Source organism: Apteryx mantelli, chromosome 2 (genome assembly GCF_036417845.1).
Source record: "Apteryx mantelli isolate bAptMan1 chromosome 2, bAptMan1.hap1, whole genome shotgun sequence".
Taxonomy (NCBI): domain Eukaryota; kingdom Metazoa; phylum Chordata; class Aves; order Apterygiformes; family Apterygidae; genus Apteryx; species Apteryx mantelli.
The window spans coordinates 114,686,085-114,707,383 of NC_089979.1; the positions used below are offsets into that span (position 1 = coordinate 114,686,085).

Sequence of the window (21,299 nt, forward strand, 5' to 3'; positions counted from 1 at the left end):
CATATGTATATGCACTTTCTGCTTTTTGGACTCCTATTTGATGAGAAAAGGCTGTCAAGGGGTGGTACATGCTGGTGTGCTTGCATCACTGTTGCTGTTTCTGGAGCATTAATGCATCTTTTGAGGTGGGACGCCTCAATCCTGCTCGAACACATTAAAAGTAGCAGTCCCCCCATCTTAAAATGGTCCTGCTCCAGGAACAGAAACCTTCAATGAAGTTATCGCTCGTGATTTCTTTCCTTCAAATGTTTTAGTGCTGGGGACGGTCGTGCCAAGGTGCTAACTCCACATGCACATTGCTCTATTCACCTGGATAGTCTCAAAGGCATCAGGGGAATTATGCCCAAGTCACATTATGCAGGGGTGTAAGGCTTTGCCTCAAACCCATAGGACTTTTTGCTCTTTTTAGTCTAAAAATAACTTTAAACACTAAAACAACTCTTCTCAAAATTAGTAAGTATTCTGTGATGCTGTTTGAAAGATTAGTCCTTCAGGGAACTTAACTACAAAAAACAGTTTTTATCCCTGTCTTCCTGCTGTCAACATTTAAGACAACTTTATTTTGCCACAGACACTTCAATAAAAGTACTTTTCAGAAAGTCTTTTGTAAGTCTCCTGAAGTGCTATCTGGGGATAGAATTCCTATGTGATATTTTGTGTTTGTTCTTCCAAGTTGCAAAGACTATTTGAAAGAAGTATCAGCTTAATAAGTTTCAGCATGTACCTTTAGTGCCTATTCTTCCTTTTCTACCTTCCTTTTCATAAAGAGTTTTTTTGCTGTTGTTTTAGGTTTTTGGCAACATTGGCCTGCCCATAATCATTTGTTTAATGTAGCTGCAGTATTTACACACTTACAGAAAACTCTAGGAAGGAAACTTTTAGAAAAGGTGTTATTTTATTTTGCAAATTACCTGTTTGTAACATTAAGGTAATTAAAAGTTGCATGCACAGAGAGCTTGTAGGACCGGTCCAACTGTAAACCAGATAGAAGGAAAATGGTATAGTGTTCCAAAATATACAAGAAGCAAGCAGTACCCAAATCATGGATATCTCATGAAACATTAAATACCTTGGAGCAAATTTAGGTCCAAATAAGGCTCCTAAAGCCGTTGTGAATTCAAGTGCGCAAGCTCTCCCGTGTGGCTGACCTTTGGCGGCAGAGCTCGCGCTCACTGCAGCGGGAGTTGTGTGCGCTTCGGTGGAATGTGCACGTTTAGTCCTCTAATCCCTTTGCTCATGCACACTTGCAGTCTCATGGATTCCCTCTGCTTCAGATGGCTTTATATCTAGTTCTGAATCCTCCATTCCAGGCTGTACAAGATCAGGCCATAGGAGAAGTATGCTGATAGGTGTAGTTCAAACATGGGGAACCACGTGTTCATGTGGGATCGAAGATGTAGCAAATCAGTAAAGAAAACAAGGTCTATTAATACATTTAAGTAACTGGTATTCAGGTACCAATCCTTCAGTGACTTTCCTGTTAGCTCTCTGCTAACACCCAGGTAATCCATAGCTTGGTAGTGGTGTCAAACATTAACTGTGTACAGGGTAAAACAATTGTGCTCAGCTTTTAAACACTTAAAGATCTTTACTCACTCCCCAAGCACATGTTTGAAATAGTTTGGCTTTTTGGTCCCAATTAGCAAAACCTTGTTAAGCCTGACACTCTGTGATCACAGTAAACAGTATTAGCTATCCAGCCATTCAGAATCAGGATTCAGGCTCCAAAAAAAAAACGAAACACGACTGGCTGAAAAATTGCAGAGGTTGAAAGCAATACGTTTAAGATTCCTTTTGTTTTGCCTTTGTGATTTAACCCTTTAAAGATTCAGATTTTCATAGTTTTCTACAGGAAGGCAAAGAAGTTAATTTTCATGAAAGGTAATATTCTTTTGACATAACAGGATTCCACATCTTGGGTTTTCAAATAAATCATTGTTTTTCACAAGCCTTGCAGTACAGTCAGGAGAGTCAAGAGCAGCGAGGTCCTGCGTATGTTAGGAACATTTTACTGCAGTACGAATTCTGGCACAGCATCCCTGCTGTGGACATAGCTATACCAGCCAGGCTGTGCTCATATCAATTTAAGGAAAACACCCCAAACATCTGAAGTAAGCTACACTGGTAAAACTTCAGTTCTGCTAGCAGAACTGTGTCTTGGGGATTTTGCTGGCAAAGACAGAATCCAGGATCAAACCTTTCCTCAGTGAGCAACAGAGCTGGGCTCCCCAAAGCCTTTAGTACAGACGCTCCTTGATGAGGGGATCCACATAGTCTGTCAGAGTTACGCCCCGTCACTTAGTGGTCTTTCAGTTCTCCTTTTGCCTAACCCAAACTATAGCTCAATAAGAGAAAAAAAATATATATGTTTACCTTTTTACCCTGCATCTCAGCACTAACCCACCCGCCTAATGGAACGAATCTATCAGTGAGGCCAAGTACATCATCTGAAGAGAGAGAGGCAGGCCCTCCACGGGCAATAATCAACACTGACAGACGTGGAACAATTCCAGTTTGACCCAGCTGAAGAGCTAAATTAGCTTTTAATTCAATGTCACAAAAGAACATTTGAGTTAAATAATTTTCAGCAATTTACCATTCCTGTAAAATCATTGCTCTTAAATAGCCCAGCACTTGTAAATAGTCTAGTCATAATGTATATATCTTTATATCTACATGTCTTCTGTGCTTCCTTTTCTTCTGCTTAATTTCCCAAGTTGTGGATTGTTAATTACATAGCTGCAATTAATTTTTTAATGTCAAATCACTATGCTGGACTGCAGCCTTCAACCTCTTGTAAACACACGTCACCACAGCTAACGTGTGATCGAGTGCAGGTTAAAATCATTATCACAGCTTAATGTTACATATAAAGAAAAATGCATTTTTATCTGCATTCCCCCATTATCTCTCTAATGACACCATGTTTTTTCTCTTGGAGCTGTAGTCATTGTTATTTTAAGTGCTTGTTAGTACAGCTGTGGGGAAAGACATGATCAATTTTTCATTTGGGAAAAGACAAAACAGTGAATGTTAGTTAATGTCTCCATTTTAGATAACTAGATAAAATAACAGCTATGGTTAGAGAGCAATCTAGCACTTGGACACAGAATTCTTCATTATATTCCGGTGAATGAAAGAACTCCAGTCATGTGCTCTACTGTCTTTCATTAATGGTCATATTTCAGGCATTCATTAATTTAGGGAGATTATGGGTTGCAGCAAAACTGTATTATCCTAAGCTCTCAAGGAAATTCATTATATGAATCCATTGCATATCCTGAAAGCAAAATATTGTGGGCTTCTTAATATCTTACAGAGGTGGTGCCCACACGCAAGCCAAGTAGTGAGATTTTTATGAACGTGCCTTTTCTGTGTGTTTTTTAGGTTGTATGTGCACCCTGACTCACCATTTACAGGAGAGCAATTACTAAAGCAGATGGTATCGTTCGAAAAAGTGAAGCTCACAAACAACGAGCTGGATCAGCATGGCCATGTGAGTAGCCCTCCTGGTGGGAAAGGGTAAAAAAAAAAATGCAATGAGAGAATTTCTCACTTGTACCTCAGGACTAATCCTGTAGGACAAAGGTCCCAAAGGAAAAAGGCTGCCTTAGCCCAAGGTGACACCTTTCTTGTCCAGCCCTTCATACCACAGTGGAGGAGGAAGCTGTGCAACGCTTAAATACTTTGGGTTTTAATCTCTCTTTTTGATAATCTCAGAAATCTGTTTATTATCGTTCGTAAGCACTACCTTTGCATAAGCATCACCATTGTGTTTACCTTTCTGGAGGAGGGAGTGTGGCATCATCTGCCTTGTCTGCCTGGGAATGTTTGAGCCCACAGGCTGGACGAGCACATGTTTCCACACGGGTCCTAGAGGCTGTGTCATGCTGGGTTGTTCCTGAGATAGATGGGTAGGGCCCAGGTCAACACAAGCAGTCAAATCATGCTCCCTTTCCAGTCGGAGGCAGAGCACCCAATGGGGAAAAATTCAGGGTGAGGTTGCACATAACGGTGAAGGAGAAAGGGAGGCAGGTGAGCTTTTTGCTGTGCTTCCATCTTCATTTTGCTGTGACCTGGCGGTATGTTTTGCCACACCGCACTGGCTAGCAAGCTCCCATGCTTTTCAGTGTGTGCTTGGGAGGAGTCCCTTCTGCTGAATAGCATGTCATGACTACAGGCAACCTATTAGGGTTGGGTCCATGGATAATAGCTTTTTTACTTCCAGACTCAAGGCAGAATGGATACAGAGTCAGCAGAAAACTGTTAATGTAACACCAAAGCAAGGGCTCTAGAATTATAAAAATAGATACGCCTCAGTTGTTCCCAGAATAACCTTAGACTTTCTGATACCCAATGTGCCGCAGGGTGGACTTGGGCCTCTAAAGGGAACAGCACTGGGAACAGCACTCTAAAGGGTCCCAGCACCCAGCACTGATCGGTGCCACTCTGTTGTCAAAAGCTCTGAGGCTGGAAGCTGGAAAATAGGATGCGGAGCTGCTTAGCAATGGGCTCCTGCTATGCTCCTTCAGTCATCAGTGGAGACGCTGCATTTAGCCACTGGACTGTATAATGCCAGGTAGTAAGAGTCTCTCCTAAGAAGCTGCCTGAAAAGTGCAGGAACGGCTTGGTGGCACCTTGTAATGGAGAAGGAAGGGCTAAAAGTGACTTTGAGCTAGGCAATTCTCCATGGGAAAGCTGAAGAAGCAAGGGGACAGATTTGAAAGAGTTGTTGGCTCAGAATGGGACAATTAAAAAGAAAGAGTTTTGATAAAGGAGATGTCAGCAAGACAGGGCTGATTCTGAACAATGAAACATAGGGGAGGATAACTAACCTACAAAGCAGAATAATTGTGGCACAGTGACACGTGATATCAGAGAGCCCTCCTGTAGCGAGCTATTTATTGCTTTTGCAGACTGTTTGGCATAGTGGCCATTTGTCTGAGCTGTGTTCTGTGCAAATACTTCTCATTTGAAAGGGAATTTTTGCTCATTTCAAGACCTAAAAACTGAACCACAGTCTTTATAGTTTGAAATATATCCTGAAAACTAGAAAAAAGAAGAAGAAAAAAAAATCAAAAGAAAGTCCAGCTAGATGCCTGTGAATTGTTCCTTTGTAAAGATCTGTCGGTGGATATATTTTTCTTGAATCCTTTTCCCACCATGACTCCCTTCCTGGCTGGCGGAGAATGTCTTTTTTCTCTTTATTTCATAATCTCCAGAAGGGAAAAGCTGAAGATTTGTGGGCTCTATCATCGAGTGATGATAGAGCAGTATACGTGCGCATTTAAAAAGAAGCATTTTTCATTGTAACAGGGGCCATGTGTGCCTCTAATAAAGGGCTCGCAGCAGTATATTGCAAACTAGTTAGGAGTGGTGCAGTTCCCAGAAGTCCAGATGAGTATAAAAAAGAAGTAGATCTGAGAAACTGTCGGGAACTGAGACATGTGACAGAGCAAGATGTAATCATTTCAAATACACGCAGTGGGAGAATATGATCCGTAGCTTAGGAGATGTGGCCTCCTGATTAACTTTCCAAGAAACAGCAGAGGTGGAACAGATTCTTTGCACTAAGGCTTTGAACAGCTGAAATCAATGGAAAGTTTTGCTTGTTCAGTTAAGAATAAGCCCCGAAGGCTTGACGCTGGGTTGAGCTTTGCGTGACAGACATTATGGCTTCGTGGAGCACTCCCTTTTTAATATTTTGTGGTGTTTTATGTTCCAAATTAGGGTGTCAGGTTTTATGTGCTGCCTTGTTGAAGCTATGTAAATATCATCATTGGATGCTCAGTAGAATTAAGGAACAAATTCATTCTCTGAAGCTTTAAAAAGGGTGGTTCGCTGTGGTATGGCCAATGGTATTTCTGAGCTCCTGTGTGCTAAGGGGAGGGGAGAATTGAAATGCCTTCTGAAACCTCTCCCTTCTGTTTGAAAGAACCCTTCTTCACCAAGGAGATCTCTTTAATTGAGCTACTAAAATGTTAATTATGTTTGATAAGGTATGTTGGCTCCTGATGAAGTTTTAATGGCCTAAAAACTCTCTTTAAGTACTACTTATAGGTACAGAAGATGGAACCAACCTAATTCCAGTCTGTTCTAGTTGCTTGTTTTCTCTATCCCCCAAAAGACAGGTTTTTTGGCTGTTACGATAATTGTGGTGTTTTATTTGTAGAGTGGTTCGTTTCCTGAAAAGGAATCCACCTGAAGAGAGGAGAGGCATTTGTTTGTTTTAGCGTTTGTTTGTTTTCACTTATTCTGAGACTTTTGGACTTGGCAAGCATCTCTGCTGATGTATCTTCAGCAGCTTGCGTAACCCTGTAGCTATGCACATATTCTTCCCAAGCGTCACACAGAAGTCTTATCTCTGTGTGCATGACATATGGCTTGCTCTATGGAAACGCTTTCAGATATCCTCAGCAGAGAAAGGAAATGGCTTCCATCTCTGGATTTTCAGTGCTGAGCAAGTAATTGCTGTTTTCTTGATTGCTGGACATTTATGAACACCGTGATTTTTTCATATTTCTGGTGATATTTTTCACACCGATTGCTGGTCTTAGGACTTTGGATTGCACATAGTTGCAGTGGTATCATCTTTGATTCACGGAGAGATCTGTCATGAGTGTATACATTATCACAGTTGCTTTTCTGGTGCAAATGCATACATGGCTTTTGTGACAGCAAAACCTGAATGCGTGAACATTTGCAAAAACAGGCGCAAAGGTGTGAACATGACCAAAGAGTAACTGTGAAGCAAGGGTTTCAGAATAGTCTTAGGGAATGATGGACATTTTTTAAAAGATTAAGCTGATAGAAGTTTGAAACCTAAATGCTTTTAAAAAGTAAGCTTTGCCTAGTAGTGCTCTTCTTCAGTGAATGTGGAAGCTGTACTCACAGCAGAGTTCCTGAATTCAAAGTCACCTCAGGGATTTTGCAGCCGGCATCCAGATTGCCTCTGGTGGCCAGTGGGAGCCAGCTGCCTCCGAAGCCCGCCTGACCTCACAGCGAGCAGGATCCTGCCACGAAGGATCCTGGTCATCTCCCCTCCCTGAGGTTGTCTGCACAGAGGCAGATGTGATGGCTGGAGGCCTGTGATCACTCCGCACTGTCAGTAAGCATGTGCTGGGGGGTGTGCCGTAAGCGTTCATGCACCCGATGTTTCTCTTTGAGCGCACCAGTGTATCTCAGAGCTGGCATCAGAGATTTTCTGCTAAATACGCAGCACAGGTAGGGGACCGTTCTGACTTGGAAACCAACCTTGGGGACTACTCTGCAGATGCACTCTGTGTATCTAATTCCTTTAGGCTGCCTTGATGGTCTGAATACAAAAAGATGCACAGATATTAAGGGGTATCTTTGTGCAGTATCCAGCTGACTTTAATGTCAGTGAATGCTGCAACCTTGACAGCCTCTGTGGGGCTGCAGATGGAGCACAACTTGCATAGACCTTAGTAAAAAGGAAATAGTGACCTTAACTTTGGCCTTGGGTCTCCCAGAATTTTTGTGAACTCCTGGCTGAGTTCGGTACTGCGTTTTGTACCCAAATGACCTGACTTTTCTCTGGTGGGAATATGTGGGGTAGAGTATCATGGTAGAGGATGTTATTTAAGTGCACTTTTGGTTTTGGAAAACTTTCATAGAGGATTACGTGGTCTTGTTTGAAAAATGGAGTTTTGTTATCACAATTCACATTCACAAAGGAGTGAAAGGAAAGGGTATGTGTGGGAGCTGCTCCATCACAGCCTTTTCCTCCTTCCGCTCGGCTGCTGCTCAGATGTAATGCCACGGCACAAATATCACAGCCATTAAAGACAATGGAAAGCGTGTTGCCGAGTGCTGTAGGCCAACTCCTCACTAAGCTGATCGCCATGCACACACTGTCATTTGAAATGTCTTTTCCGACTGCTTAGAGCTGGTCCCAATGTACAGAGCGTCTGGTGGGTCCCACTGACTAGGCTGGTGAGACAAAATCTCAGAAACAGAGGGAAAAATACTGAGAATGTTAACCGCAAAACATGTGCCCGTTGTGTGTGTGTGTGTGTTTGTGTGTGTGTGTATAAACTGATGAAGTGATTTGAGAAAGGACCTGAACTGGTAAAAGCTGACATATAACACTTTCAGAGCGATGACTCCCTGTCATCATAGTGACTGCCCTCTCCCCGTGTGCAGCCCGCCAAAATTGCAGTGCAAGTCACAGCAATCTTGGCCCCAAAGGAGAAGAGAAGAAATTGCTGTAGGGAATTTTAGCCATGAAAAAGCTGTTTCGAAGCTCCCCGCTCCTAGGCAATATGCAACCTTTCTTATTTACTAAGTTAGCATGAAATACTACACTTCTGCTGTGTTTCAGCTGAAGTTAACGCTTCCCGTGGAATGTAGATTAGCTATTCCAGATGCACAGAACTGTCTGTAATGTCGTTATGGCCCCCGTAAAATAGAACCACCCACACCATTGCCAATTTAGTCTTATGACTGTGATTATATCCAAAACAAGGACCGGTGCAAGCTGAGCTCTGTATTTAATTCTTATATTGTAATATTGTGGTTAAGAGGCAGCCAAATAGGCCTCCATCCAGTGCTAATTGAAGCAAGTGGGAATCTCTGTTTGACTCCAGTGAACACTGAAATTGGTTAGTTGGTCCATTAGGTTTGGAATTATGCTTTTGCTCATAAACAATTATTATCGAGAAAAAATGGCAAAACCTGGCCAGTTTAGTTTTCTGTACTGGTTTCTCTCCATGATTTCATTTCTGGTAGTTTGCAGTGAAGAGCATCTACAAAGTAGATTGCTTTAAAGGTTTGAAGGATGTGAAAGGATCGGGGGAGGGTTGCTTTTTTTCAGCTCTTTGGGCTGATGGTGGCAGATTTTTTGCAGTTTCATTTTGTTTTGCTTTGGGGGGAGGGGGGGGATTCCTGCCTGGTTTTATTCTGTCACCCATGCAGTTTTGCAAATGTGAATTCTTGGCCAGGTGCTTTTCAAGAGTTGATATTTACACTTGTCGGTGGCACCTACAAACCAGGACACAAACTAGCCATAACACACTGTATATGTAGAACATCTCACCTGGGGGAACAGGTATTTATGCTTCAAAAGTGTGTGCTCACTAGTGGCACAGGTATGAGACGAAATCAGCTCCTGAAATGCCTGTTCTTACGGCTTGATTTTCAGAAGGAAGCACTCGCCCAAATGAGCTGGAGAGCTTGCTCTGAAAACCAGCCCCAGGCTAGTTAGACTTAAGATGTCCCTTCTACAGTGTTAACTGTATCTTTTCTTCCATACAGTTTTATTGTCTTCAACAGTCTTGTTAATCTTCCTCTCAGGACAATGTCTTGTAACTGTTTTTTTCAGATAATTTTAAACTCCATGCACAAGTACCAGCCAAGGGTCCACATTATTAAGAAGAAGGATCACACGGCATCTTTGCTAAATCTGAAATCTGAAGAGTTCAGGACATTTATCTTTCCAGAAACAGTTTTTACAGCTGTTACCGCCTATCAGAATCAATTGGTAAGTACAGTTGCTAACTTCCTCTGATTTAGTTAAATTCCACACAGCTAAGAAATTCTTTCTTTTCCCTCACATTGAGATGTGGTTGAGGAAACTTTCTGATATAACTTACCTTTCCATTCTAATGTTTGTAGACCTTGTCCGGCCTAACATATTAAGGAGTAATTCTTATGTATATGGGTAGTTCTCCTAACTTCAAAGGGACATAAGGATTGCTCATATGAGTAAAGATGACATGAAAGAGGCTTTCATTTGTCTTCCCTTCTGTCTACACAAAGCTGTTTGCATATTATCATTTAGCGCTTTTAAAATTATAGTTCATTAAGGAGCTCTTCTGATTTCCAGTGTTCGTTCACGCTTTGAGCTAGTAGCTGGCAGACATTCTGGTTTGCACATGACAGTTTCATGGACTTAAAAACTCAACTAATTAAGCTGTAAGGCTCAAATATAAGGGAAATCGCTGAGAGACATGCTTTTCAGAGGCTGCCCAGATTACATCCAGATGTTTGAATTTCAATTTGCATGCCAGTGAATAATATACACAAAATGGAGGAGATCATAACAATGTATTGCTAATGAGTAATTTTAGGACATATATAAACAATTGGAAAACAGAGGCTTTGCTCAACAGTGTATAAAACTTTAATATTTAAGTCAGTGGAAAGATGTTGTTGGCTTCAGTGCAATTCAGAGTGTGTTTTAATGACTACTGCACTTCTTAAATTGCCTCTTTCTCTCTCAATTTCCCCCAAGTTAAGACAGGCTGTTCCAGATATATTACAAGTGCTCTCCAAACATGTGGGCAGGTAGCATCACAGAGTCAAAATATCTGTTGGTTTATGTTTAAAAAAAAAACACTGCATTTGTTAATCTGAGGCAAAAATGATTCGTTTCTAAGTGCTATGAATAAAATGAAATTACTGCATGTCATGCTGAATAAGCAAAGAATGCAGTAGTAGTAGGGCTATGTCAGTAATTGTGACAGACCCCACATCCAGCTTTAAGGCTTTAATATCAGAATGTTTTGACTGTAAACTTGAGTATGTATTTGAATGTTAAAGAAAATGAATTCAGCGTGTGGCAATCTCAAGAATATAAAGTTTGGACTTGTGGTTAGAAAAGATTTTTCCACTTAACTTTCTGTAGAAACTAGCAAAATAACAACAAACACAAAAACAACTTAAACTGGAATTTCATTCTGTGGAATGGATTTGTGTTTACCAATAATATTTACATCAGAGACATTTCTAAACTAACCTTCCCAAGGCACACACAACGAGTCCTGGAAAATTTCTCAATGGAACATCTCCGGAACCCCTAGAGGTTGATGCTGTCATTTTATTTATGACTAATGAAAATGGAACCTTTTTTCATTTTTGCCATTTCTTTCAGAACTGTTTTAAGGAGGGGTTGATTACATTTCTGCAGGTTATTAGATAAAAGCTAAATACATTACACTTTCAACAAACTATCTCATAATTTAAGATTTAAAGGGCATGCATTTATTTAAACAGTCAAACCACTGCCACAGAGTTGAATTGTAGGTCAAATTTCATTTTAAAATGCTTTCTAGCAGATGTTCTCTGATTGTTTGTGAGACAGTCTCTCAGGAAAAACATGGCCATAAATGATTGCGAGTCTCATCTGGATTTGGTGGATACAAAAAGTTTCTCTTGTGATGTCATACCAAACCTTTAATATCAGGAAAATGGAAGTTTGACTGGTGAAAACGCACTCAAGAGATGAATAGAAATTCTTATTATTCTGCAGTACAGTTGGCTCAGCGTGTTGGTGATCTAAGTCAAGGGAACTACTTGGAGCTTACCTTTTTCCAAGGTAGTTTTCAAATGTTGCCACAGACTGAAGTCAGTTCACTATACATGAGACACTAACCCCCTGCTCTTTGCAACGTGACCGTGAGTCAAGGACGCCGACCTCTTGGGAGTAGGAGAAGACTCTAACTGGCTTGCTGAACTGTTACAAGATCCTGTGACAAAACTGGTGTTCAGGCTAGTTGTTATCATTTGTATTTGTGTGATGAGACAGCCTAAAACCCCAGCCAACGCAGGGGTTTGTCTCTTGCGTAATTCCTCAGAGCAAGGATCACTGCCTTCCCAGGGAGCTTGCACACTGAATGGAAAGAGTTGAGCAGGGAAGGCAGCAGCACGGCGGTGACGTGAGTTGCCCAGGGTTGCAGAGCGGGTGGGTGGCAGACCCGAGAGCGGCTGCTCGGAGCACCCGTGGGCTCTCCTCTTGACGTCTGTTTTTGCCAAAGACATCAGGACAGCTAGTTTCTATTTCAGGTTTCATGACCCCAGTCCCACGCACTACCCAGCAGGCCAGACTGCCTCTCTGTTTGTCGTGCTCCCTTCCTCTTCTTGCTGTGTCCAGAGCTGTAGCTCAGACCTGCCTTTTGGACACTGCAGACCAGTAATTAAAAACTCATTACTGGCCCCATATACTTCACTTTTTGTGAGCCTGTCCTTCCCCCTCTGTGTTTCTCTCCCAAAAGACCTCTCTCTCAGAACAAGAGAGGATTCAGTTCAGTTGTCCTGCTCCTTTTTTGGAGGAGCCACCCAATTCTGAAATACCTTTACTTCATGAGAGAATTTGATCATTTGCGGATTTGGAAAAGATCCCTTTTCTTTCTGAGTCTCAAGGGCCAGCTATTAAAAATGAGGTGTGGCTCTATTATACAAGCTTTTTTCACAGAAAGCCAAGCTGAAATAGCTGCTCAGTATGAAATACTGAGAGCTGTTGATTTTCTTTGGCTTCTGCTAGGGTGGCATTCACTGCCTTGCAGGGTAGACCTTGTCTTGTGTACAATCAAATTCTAACTACTCACTTATAGTTCATTTTTAATTCCTAGAAGAAATAGTATAGTTGGAGAATCTGAATATTATTATGATATCTCAGGTTTTATTTACCAAATCTCTTTTCTTTTGGACAGCTGGAAAATTTCAGAAGGACGATGGTGTGTATTTTTTCCTGATCCCCCAAAGCACAGTGGTAGCCACCCTCTATTCCTGAACAGTTACATTGCAAAGTTAAGGGGAGCCCTGATGCCTTGGGGCAGAGGGAGTCCTAACCAGTGGGTTTCTATGGCAGATGTGAAGGCTGGTGGGATGCACTGAACAGATCTGTAGTTGAATTTGAAGAGGGGAGGAGAGTTTTGGTTATAAAAGATCTAGTCTTTTAGGACTGGAACAGTTTTAACGGGGCCGCCCTTTTAACACCCAGACTGTGTCACTTCAGATCTGGGTTCTTCCCACTTTTTCTCTCCCTCCTTCCCTTCCCCAGCGTCTTATCTCTACAAAAACAGTTATACTGGCCCTGTGTGGTGGCTGGTAGGTCTGGCTGAGAACAGTTGCATAACTAAAAAAAACAGGTGGGACCGAACTGAAATAGCATTCTCAAGTTTGCAGACAACAGGCCCGTGGTTTGGGCTCAGGTTAGCTGCTGTGCAGTTCCACCAAAGAGGCTCAGATCTTAGCAGGATGCTGTGCACTGCTGATGGAAAACACTACCTAATTTGTGCTAAAGTATTTGGAAGCAATAACCTTGTACGTGTGCGGCTTCCCTCTGCTTGGGTAACATGAAGCCACAACCCACTGTGCCCTTTGGTCTTTCCACTGCCATATGAATGATACAGCCTGCTTCTTGAGCTGGCTCAACATAAGGCTCCCAAAAGGAAATCTGACTTGTTCTTTTGCTGATACCAGTTTCATAGCAGTGTCACTTCACTGATTTCAGAGGAGTTGTTCTTTCTTCACCATGGGATGAGAGGAGGACCAGGCTCTGCCTCCGGAGCTCTGCAGCATCCCAAGAGTTGCAGGCACATAAACAACACACTAACACACACACAAAAGCAGCATGGATAAAATTAGTGGTGAAGCCAGGAGGGTGGGCTGGTTAACACTTTGTACACTGCAACAGCTTAACACTGTGTTTATGTTGTATTGTTCTTTTCTGTGTTTCCAGATAACCAAGTTGAAAATTGACAGCAACCCTTTTGCTAAAGGATTCCGGGACTCTTCCAGACTCACTGATATCGAGAGGTAATGGGGACTTTCTGTTTACTTTCCATGCAGATAAGATAAAGAGAAGAGAGAGTTTGTAGGAAAAGCATCCTTTCAACTCCTGAGAAGCTGTGCATTTTAATGTTATCTTGTTGTGTATAGTAAGCCTCCTCCACCTCCTTTAAAAATACTTATAAACTTTATGAAGAAAGAGCTGTTTTGAGTTGTGACATCTGTTTCAGTTGAGGCCCGTATATTCATCTTCCTGATGGGGCTTCTTGAAGGAAGAGAGGGTCAGTTTTATAACTTCAGAATGAAAAGCTTTTTTCTTATCATGCCATTTAATTCTGTTGAGGGCTGTGAATTGGATCTCTGAGAAACAAGGGCTGTGGTCCTGTGAAAAATGTCTTTATAGCTGCCCACTGCTCTACACAGTGGAAAAGAGAGAGGGCAGCTTCCCAAAATGCCCTTCAGCCATCCCAGGCACTGAAGTCAGCAACTATTGTCACCAGGACAAATCCCATAACTCCCACTCTGCCGACAAACATGCCATCTTTGTTTCACCGATACTGTACAGCATTAGGGGAAAGCTTTATCTGGAAACTGTGGGGTTTTGTGTTACAGTTCATTACAAGCAACTGCTGCCATAGGGACTGAAGCATTAACCCGCGGTTGGGTAGGGAATAAACTTCAGTCTCTTGGTATCCCTCCAGTGCATCACAATTTTATGATAGTGTCAAATGCTTTGGCAAATGAAGCAAATTAAGCTGTCTGAATCCTTTAGGCTGGAAGCGAATTTGATGGAGATGGATATAGCACATCCAAATTTTCCTGTAAGAACATGATCGTGAAAGAAAATTTTGGAGAGGTTGAAACCCTCCAGGCTCTTATGTGTGGATATCCAGATGTCTCTATGATTCATCTTTCATGGGTGCATATAAGGGACAAGCTGCTAATATTCAAACAGCTAGAGAAAGTCTTTACAGCATTTCAAAAATACGTCAGTCCCAAGCAGTTTTATGGCTGGGAAATGGCAGTGTGTTTTATACCTTACTAGTTACTGGATTATTAGTGATCTGTTGAATAATTGGGTGCAAGAACAGTTATTTATCAGAAAGAAAGCTTGTGGACTACAGTGTGTGCTTACATTGTTGTTAAAAGTTGCTTCCTAAGTGAAAGTCTTAGTTGAAAATGAAGAAGAACAAAGTAGATTTAACTGAAATAACATAGCCTGGCATATTGGCAGAGTACTAAGGTAAACAAGGTCCAGAGATCAGGTTTTTGTGCAGAAAATAGTCCAAAAAGAACCTGTAGGAAGAGAAGAGGCCTTAATTTTCACATTTGAGTTTCCTTTTTTTACAGACAGGCAACATCTAATGACACATCTTTACAAGGGCTGAGAGTGTCTGAAGAGATAAGCTGAGAGAAAAACTTAGTTACCTCTGTGCAGACGAACTGACTATCGTGGTGCTGGATATGAAGGGAATTTTTCCAGAGGACATCTTATTATAACAGCACATGGCATGAAGTCAGAAATGCTGAGCTGAAACCACAGTGCCCTTTTGTTTATTGATAAGTGTAAGAACAGAGCCTGAGACAGTCAGCCTAGCCCAGGCATGAATGTTGCCACAAAAGATAAGGTATCCAAGCGTGAAACCTACAATAAATACAAGAAAGGGAATGTGTAAAGTATGGAAACCACACTAAAACCTGGTTTTGAGAGTCCAGGTTTGGGTCAGATCTATTTTGACTTAAATGGGAAAGTTTAGCTCTTATTAGGGGACAACTGTATTTAAAAAAAACAAAAACTGTTGCACAACACATCAAGTAAAAAGATAGTAAAAGTGTGACACACAAGAGGGCTAGTAAGAGACTGTGAATTTCATTTTTCCTCTCCTGAGTTATCTGGTACGGTCCAGACATACTAAGGGTTTTATTCAGTTCCAGCATTAAAATATTCAGACACAAGAGAATGTCGTGTCAGTCAGTACTGCGCTCTCAGAGCCCCATTGCTATGTTTCCTCAGCAGCATTGGTTTTACAGATTTCATCATAGCACCAGAAAAAATGTTTAAATAAATCTCGTATAAACCAAAAGAAATAACAAAGTGAGATACAACAGCAGGAAGAGTTTCCTGTTCTATGTCCGCTGAGGCATGCATTACAAGATGAAGGTAATCCATTGAATAGTACAGCATGACTCCAGCATGGTCTACTTGGAAACTTAGTAGGTTCAATAAGACGGCTTGCTGATAAAAATATTTCTTTGCCTGGGAATAGTATGCAGTGCAAATGCACTTTTGCAGAGTTCTTGAAGACGAATATTTAACTAGAAGTTGTGTAAATAGCTTCTATGTAATGTTTCCTAAGCAGGCTGAGACACAGTGTGTGCGTGCATAATCTGCAATGTTGTGCGGTGATCTTAATGGTCTTTTGTAAAGTATCCTGTGATGTTAGGGCCAAGAGAGCACTCATTTATTGCAAGTTCCAGCTTTTCGGAGTGACCTAAGTAGTGTGAAAGTGTACAGAGCTTTGTATTTCATTTCCAGGTATTTAAGCCTGCTTTTTCCTAAACAGCCTTTGGGGAGGGAAACAAATCAGATCAATTGATCTTTAGAGACCTAAAGCAATTAAATTAGTCTGGAGTCAGTTACTGCACTAAACCATCCAGTAATTGGATTGCTCCTTGTAACTGATTGAAAACAGCCTCTATCTGTAACAATATAGGGAGTTTTTCTTTATAGTAGATCTGAGAGAAAAACACATCTTTTTATGACATGATGACAGAAATTGCACTTTTTTAACCTAATTGAATATGATTTTATAAATATGTGACTTTAACGATTTCAGGCTTCCCAGTCTAGATTTACGATCCCTATGTAGGAAATTCAAACTGCAAATGCCTTTAGGATTAAATCTGTTTGCATTATATGTATTGGAGTCAAAATAATACATGTAAAGGTAGTGAAGTCTGCAAAATGATAAAGGAGTTAGGCAACTGCAAGCTATTGAAGTTCTTACATTTTCTTTTGTTCCTGTCTAAATACTGTAGAACAGTTTCCTCATACTCATAGCTAATTATGCAAATCTTTTAACTGTTGAAAAAATCTTATGTGTTTTTGGTATATAGCAAATTTTCAGTAGAATGTGAAGCTCCTTCCACAATCAGCTCTTTCCATACATTACTTGTGGTAATCTATTTACATTAACAGGACAGACTTTATCTAGGGCTACTGTGTTTAGATAAGTTGATGATTCACCTTTTGATCTTTTTATATGGTATTTACATTTCTTCTACTATAAAAAGGCTCCTACCGTGGTTGTGATTGAAAAACTGAATATTTAGCAGAAATTATCAGACTGTGGAACTTGACATACTGCGGTGTTGACTACCAGATGCCAAACACTGTAGTATGGATGCTGGTCTTGAGAGTGATCTTTTTTAATGGTAACCTTTGTAAAGAAGACAGGTTTTCTAATATTAGCTGGACTCTGGAGAGAAGTTTTAAGGTAATGTCTTTATGTTTCTGTTTAAGGAAAAACTGACAAACCCATAGAAAATGCCAAATCAGAACACAATAGATTCACTTTTCATCTAGTGCTTGAATTTATCTTTTGGATTGCGGTGAAGAGTTAGACTTTAAAAAATAAATAGATATATAAATAAAACCGTAACAGTTAAAATCATGCAGACAATCCAAACAAAAACATGATTATTTCAAGAGTGTGAGTCAACAGAACTACTGAATCATAAAATAATGATCAAACAAGAATTGACAGATCGTAATCATTTTTTGAACATAGTTTTTCAGTTTGATCCAGTGTGCGATAGGTGAGTTCAAGGGATGGACCTGTAACTGCTACAGAGAACTAAGGGAGTACACTCATCTGCACAAATCCCATAAATGCTTCTGGGAGCTAGATGCATGCTTCAAGAGGCAATGTCTTAGGTAATGGAAAAATATGGTCTGCACACCAAAATAATTTTTAAGCAGAGAGAGGAAGGATTGGGGATGGGGGAAGTACATAAGAGAGAGCTGTAGCACAGCATCCCAGCTGGATTTGCATGGTAATCAGATTCTGAATTTTCCCCTGAGGAACTTCATGTCTGAAACATGGAAATATATTGTAGTGAGTTATAAGGCTGTAAATGAAATGAATGCTAATGCCTGGATATGGGTACTGCCCTGTTGAATTAGCAGTCAAAGCCATGTGCTTAATTATGTGCTGTCAGCAGCAGTCCTCACTCCCATTCCTTTCCTGCTTGCCACACAGCAGCTGCTTTTCCTCCCCACTGCTTCCTACTGGTCCAGAAGAACTTTTCTGAGTCTTGAAACCCTCCTACCAACAGCCAGAAATACATACTCTCTAGGACCTACTCCCATATCCATGGTCAAGTAGGGCTTTGCCATAGTTTTCCTCCAAGTCAAACTCTCCAGCTGACCTTTTATCCCTCGCTAGTTCTCAGTCTGTAGATGTCAATGACCAGCCATGGGAGATCATCTCTAAGTTGGGAGAAGTCCTGAATTTAGGGAGAGCCACCAGGAACTCACGTGCCTAAACATCTGTAGCTGCTGCCATTTCAGATGCCCTGTGGTTACTACAGCCTCCAGCTGCTGCTACTCCAAAAGGGTAGACAAATTATCTGTAGTTTCTGTATCACACCTTCCAGACCCTTGCAGGAGGCTGGGATGTCTTAGGACATCTAGAACACCCTTGCTGCCTACATTTAGACACCTGAATCATCCCCTTCAAGTCTGGTTCTTCCAACTCTGTTTCCTATTAGCTGGACAACCTTTCCTTTTCCCCAGCAGAAATCCCTTCATTCCAGCTAAAATCTCTTCAGTTCCCAAACTTTTAAGTACTCATACCCTAGGTCATTCTTCGCAGAGGCCTGATTTTCTGTTATCTTGTCCCTTGCGCAAAATGGTATAAAGTGTTTTATTTTGCTAGTGTTTTCCACTTGCTTCATGCAGGTGTAGTGCGTGCAAAAGGAGACAGGACAATGTCATGTCAGACCTACTGTTTCCAGCAGAGGGGAAATTTCCCAGGGACTTTCCCCAGTCCAGGTTTCACAGCACTGTTTGTGTCCTTTGCCTGACAATCAGAAAGAACTGGTTGTGTTCACTGGGTGAAATGGAGCCCGATGGGGTTATGTTAGTGTTAAATGTGTCAGTATATTTGGGGAGAAAAAGATGAAGAGCTTTAATATGCATTTGTAAGTGTGTGCTTTTGGGCAAGTGAGAAAAGAGAAATATAACCTCTTCACTTTTCTCATTCCCTGTATAAAGCTAGCTGTTTTTCTCTCTCTCTTTTTTTTTTTTTTTTTGTAGATAGAGAAGTGGGGGAGATATATTTAATAACCTCATACTTCACTTGTTCTTTCTCCTGCAGTCTTCTAAATATAGATTTGTTATAATTTAATTTTGATTCCCCTTCTTTCTTAAAATTTGATGGGCCCTGGTTCTTAGCCGGTAGCAACTGGTTCAGTTCTAACCCAATCAGTGGACCAGTGCTAGTTTTTTGATTGAGGATTTGGTCCATACAGTGTCAGAGCTGAACTGTTCCTAATATCAGTCTGTGATATTAATATACCCATATAAGAACAACTATATGTAGCATATTAATCTGTGTCTGTATTTATGCTTGTGCACATGTAAAGTAACAGCTAGAAGCCACAGGAGCATGGAGGCTGAGTGACGTCTGAACAGCAGTTCTGACAGATTTGTTGTTTGCTCCTAGCTGCTGTTATGGAAATATATTTGTTCCTCCTGCTTGTTTTTTGGACTCCTTTTTAGCGCTTGCATCTTGGACAAATTAGTCATCTTTCCCTTAGAAAAAAAGTTCTACTACAGTGCGACTTCCGACAAGTTTATTTTTGTGCCTTCTCAGCCCATTTATTCCATCTGTCTTCACCTCACCTCACTTCTGATGTCTTCTGTTATCTGGGCTTTCTTCCAAACATACTAACTGGCAGCTATAAAAAAAAGGAAACCTTTGAAATGCAGAACTAAAGGAGTCATTCAGGCTGCAAACTGATAATTCATACACTTTATGTCCTGTTCTGTATTTTCTCTTTGTGTAGAACTGAATGGCCAAGCAAAACATGGTTGCCAGTTTTATTATTTTCCTTCTATTAATCTTTTTTTTAACATTGTCTTTCTTAAAAAGAAAATGACAAAAAAATATGATACTGGGAATAGGGAGAAGATTCTGAGGATATTCTTCCATTTTTGCTTATCTATCACTTGGATAGTAAGGGCAAATAGAGAAAATACTAATGGGTTGCTCATCACTGCTCTAAAATTTTTCCCCCTTTTAGACATTCCTAAATGAGATGGTAGCTTATCCAGAGGATATAAATTTAGATTGCCTGGCTCTGGAACCTGCTCTCTCTCACTTCAGATTGTCTTTCGCCCATTGTCTTCAACAGATGTTGATCCGGGTTTGCAGTGGAGTGAATGGCTAGTATTACATCAACTCCATCGTCTTTGGATCCTTGGGATGGATCTAAGACGGGTAGTACCATCAGGCTACTTCTGGATTAGCTTTTCTAACACCTTTTGCCAAAACTAAATATATTTGCCTCAAGTCTCCTCAGCACAAAGGGAGAAGGTAGACATCCTGTCTCCATCCCCTGGGTGCTCTCTCTACCAAATTCAGGAAAATCCATAGCTTCAGGTGCATGCAAGCATGTAGTGGCCTCTGTACTGATGGTCCATTGTGCTCAGGTGAGCCCTCTTCAATGTCTCCTCAGGGGTCACAGAGTCTGTTATGGTCACATGCTTCAAGATCAGGGTCATGGTGGTCAGCGGGCTGTGGCAAATGCATGCCTGAAAAAGAATAACAGCAGAAAAAATGATTTGAGGGGGCATCAAAGAAATGCCTGCTTCCACCTACAAAGCAGCACTATTCTTTCATCTTGATTGAAGATCCTGCTCAGGGTAAGCATGGACTTTACCATCTCCTGCGAGAATTTCTGTGACTTGGGGTTGACAGCAAGAAGTGAGTGTCCTCACACAGGGCCTTGCTCCTTGGCTGCTTCCTAAATCAGCTCCATGTTTTCTGTTGTTTCCCAGTTCATATCCAGTACCATGGCAAGATCTTGGATTTAGTTTGTAAAGTATTAGTGAATTATTTATCAGCCATGTCAGAGTCTTCCTGTCTATATTTGATCCCCTGAAACTGCTCTGTATGTACAGGACAGTGTTACTAAACAAGGCCAAAGACACAGCTTGTAGCTGCAAGAGAGAAAGCATCCTTCGCTGAGAGTTTAACTGTGGAATTGGTTGTCAGCAGGGACAAGATTTAACTGTTCAGTCCAGAGGTTAATACCTGCAGAGTGACAAGGGGCTGTCTAGGTACCCTAAAGCTTCCTGAATAATAAATTCTACCAATCCTTCACTTCCTTGGATTCTCAGTCCCAAACTTACTGGTTGTTTTCTTGCACAAAGGAGAGAAGCACTTTGTTCATAGTAAGCAGAGGTTTATTAAAAGGGCTGGGCTCAAGGTGTGCTTCTGTCGTAATGCAGGTCGTTGGGATCAACCTGCGCTCCTTTCCCATGTTACCTCCCCTCACATTTATCCTGTCTCAGCATCTTCTCTTAGGGTGTGATAGCCAATAACAGCTTAGGTTTTCCCTCTCCATTTGGCAAATGATTCCTTCTTCTCTGTCTCAGACAGCTTTAGCCCCTAACTTGCTATTTTCCAGCCTGTCATCTGCTACTATTATCCAGTTGTACACATCACACAGCTTAATCATAGTAATATATTATGCCT

At 41.2% G+C, this 21,299-nt stretch overlaps 1 protein-coding gene across 2 annotated transcripts in view; it reads left to right on the top strand.

Annotated features, from left to right (window-relative positions):
• TBX20 (T-box transcription factor 20) overlaps window positions 1-21,299 on the top strand; it is a 41,124-nt gene that overhangs the window by 5,501 nt on the left and 14,324 nt on the right. For both annotated transcript variants that reach the window (XM_067291265.1, XM_067291264.1), the window contains exons 4-6: window positions 3,388-3,496; window positions 9,344-9,502; window positions 13,484-13,560. In XM_067291265.1, the coding sequence (XP_067147366.1) occupies window positions 3,388-3,496; window positions 9,344-9,502; window positions 13,484-13,560 (345 nt within the window). The remainder of the gene's footprint in view (window positions 1-3,387; window positions 3,497-9,343; window positions 9,503-13,483; window positions 13,561-21,299) is intronic.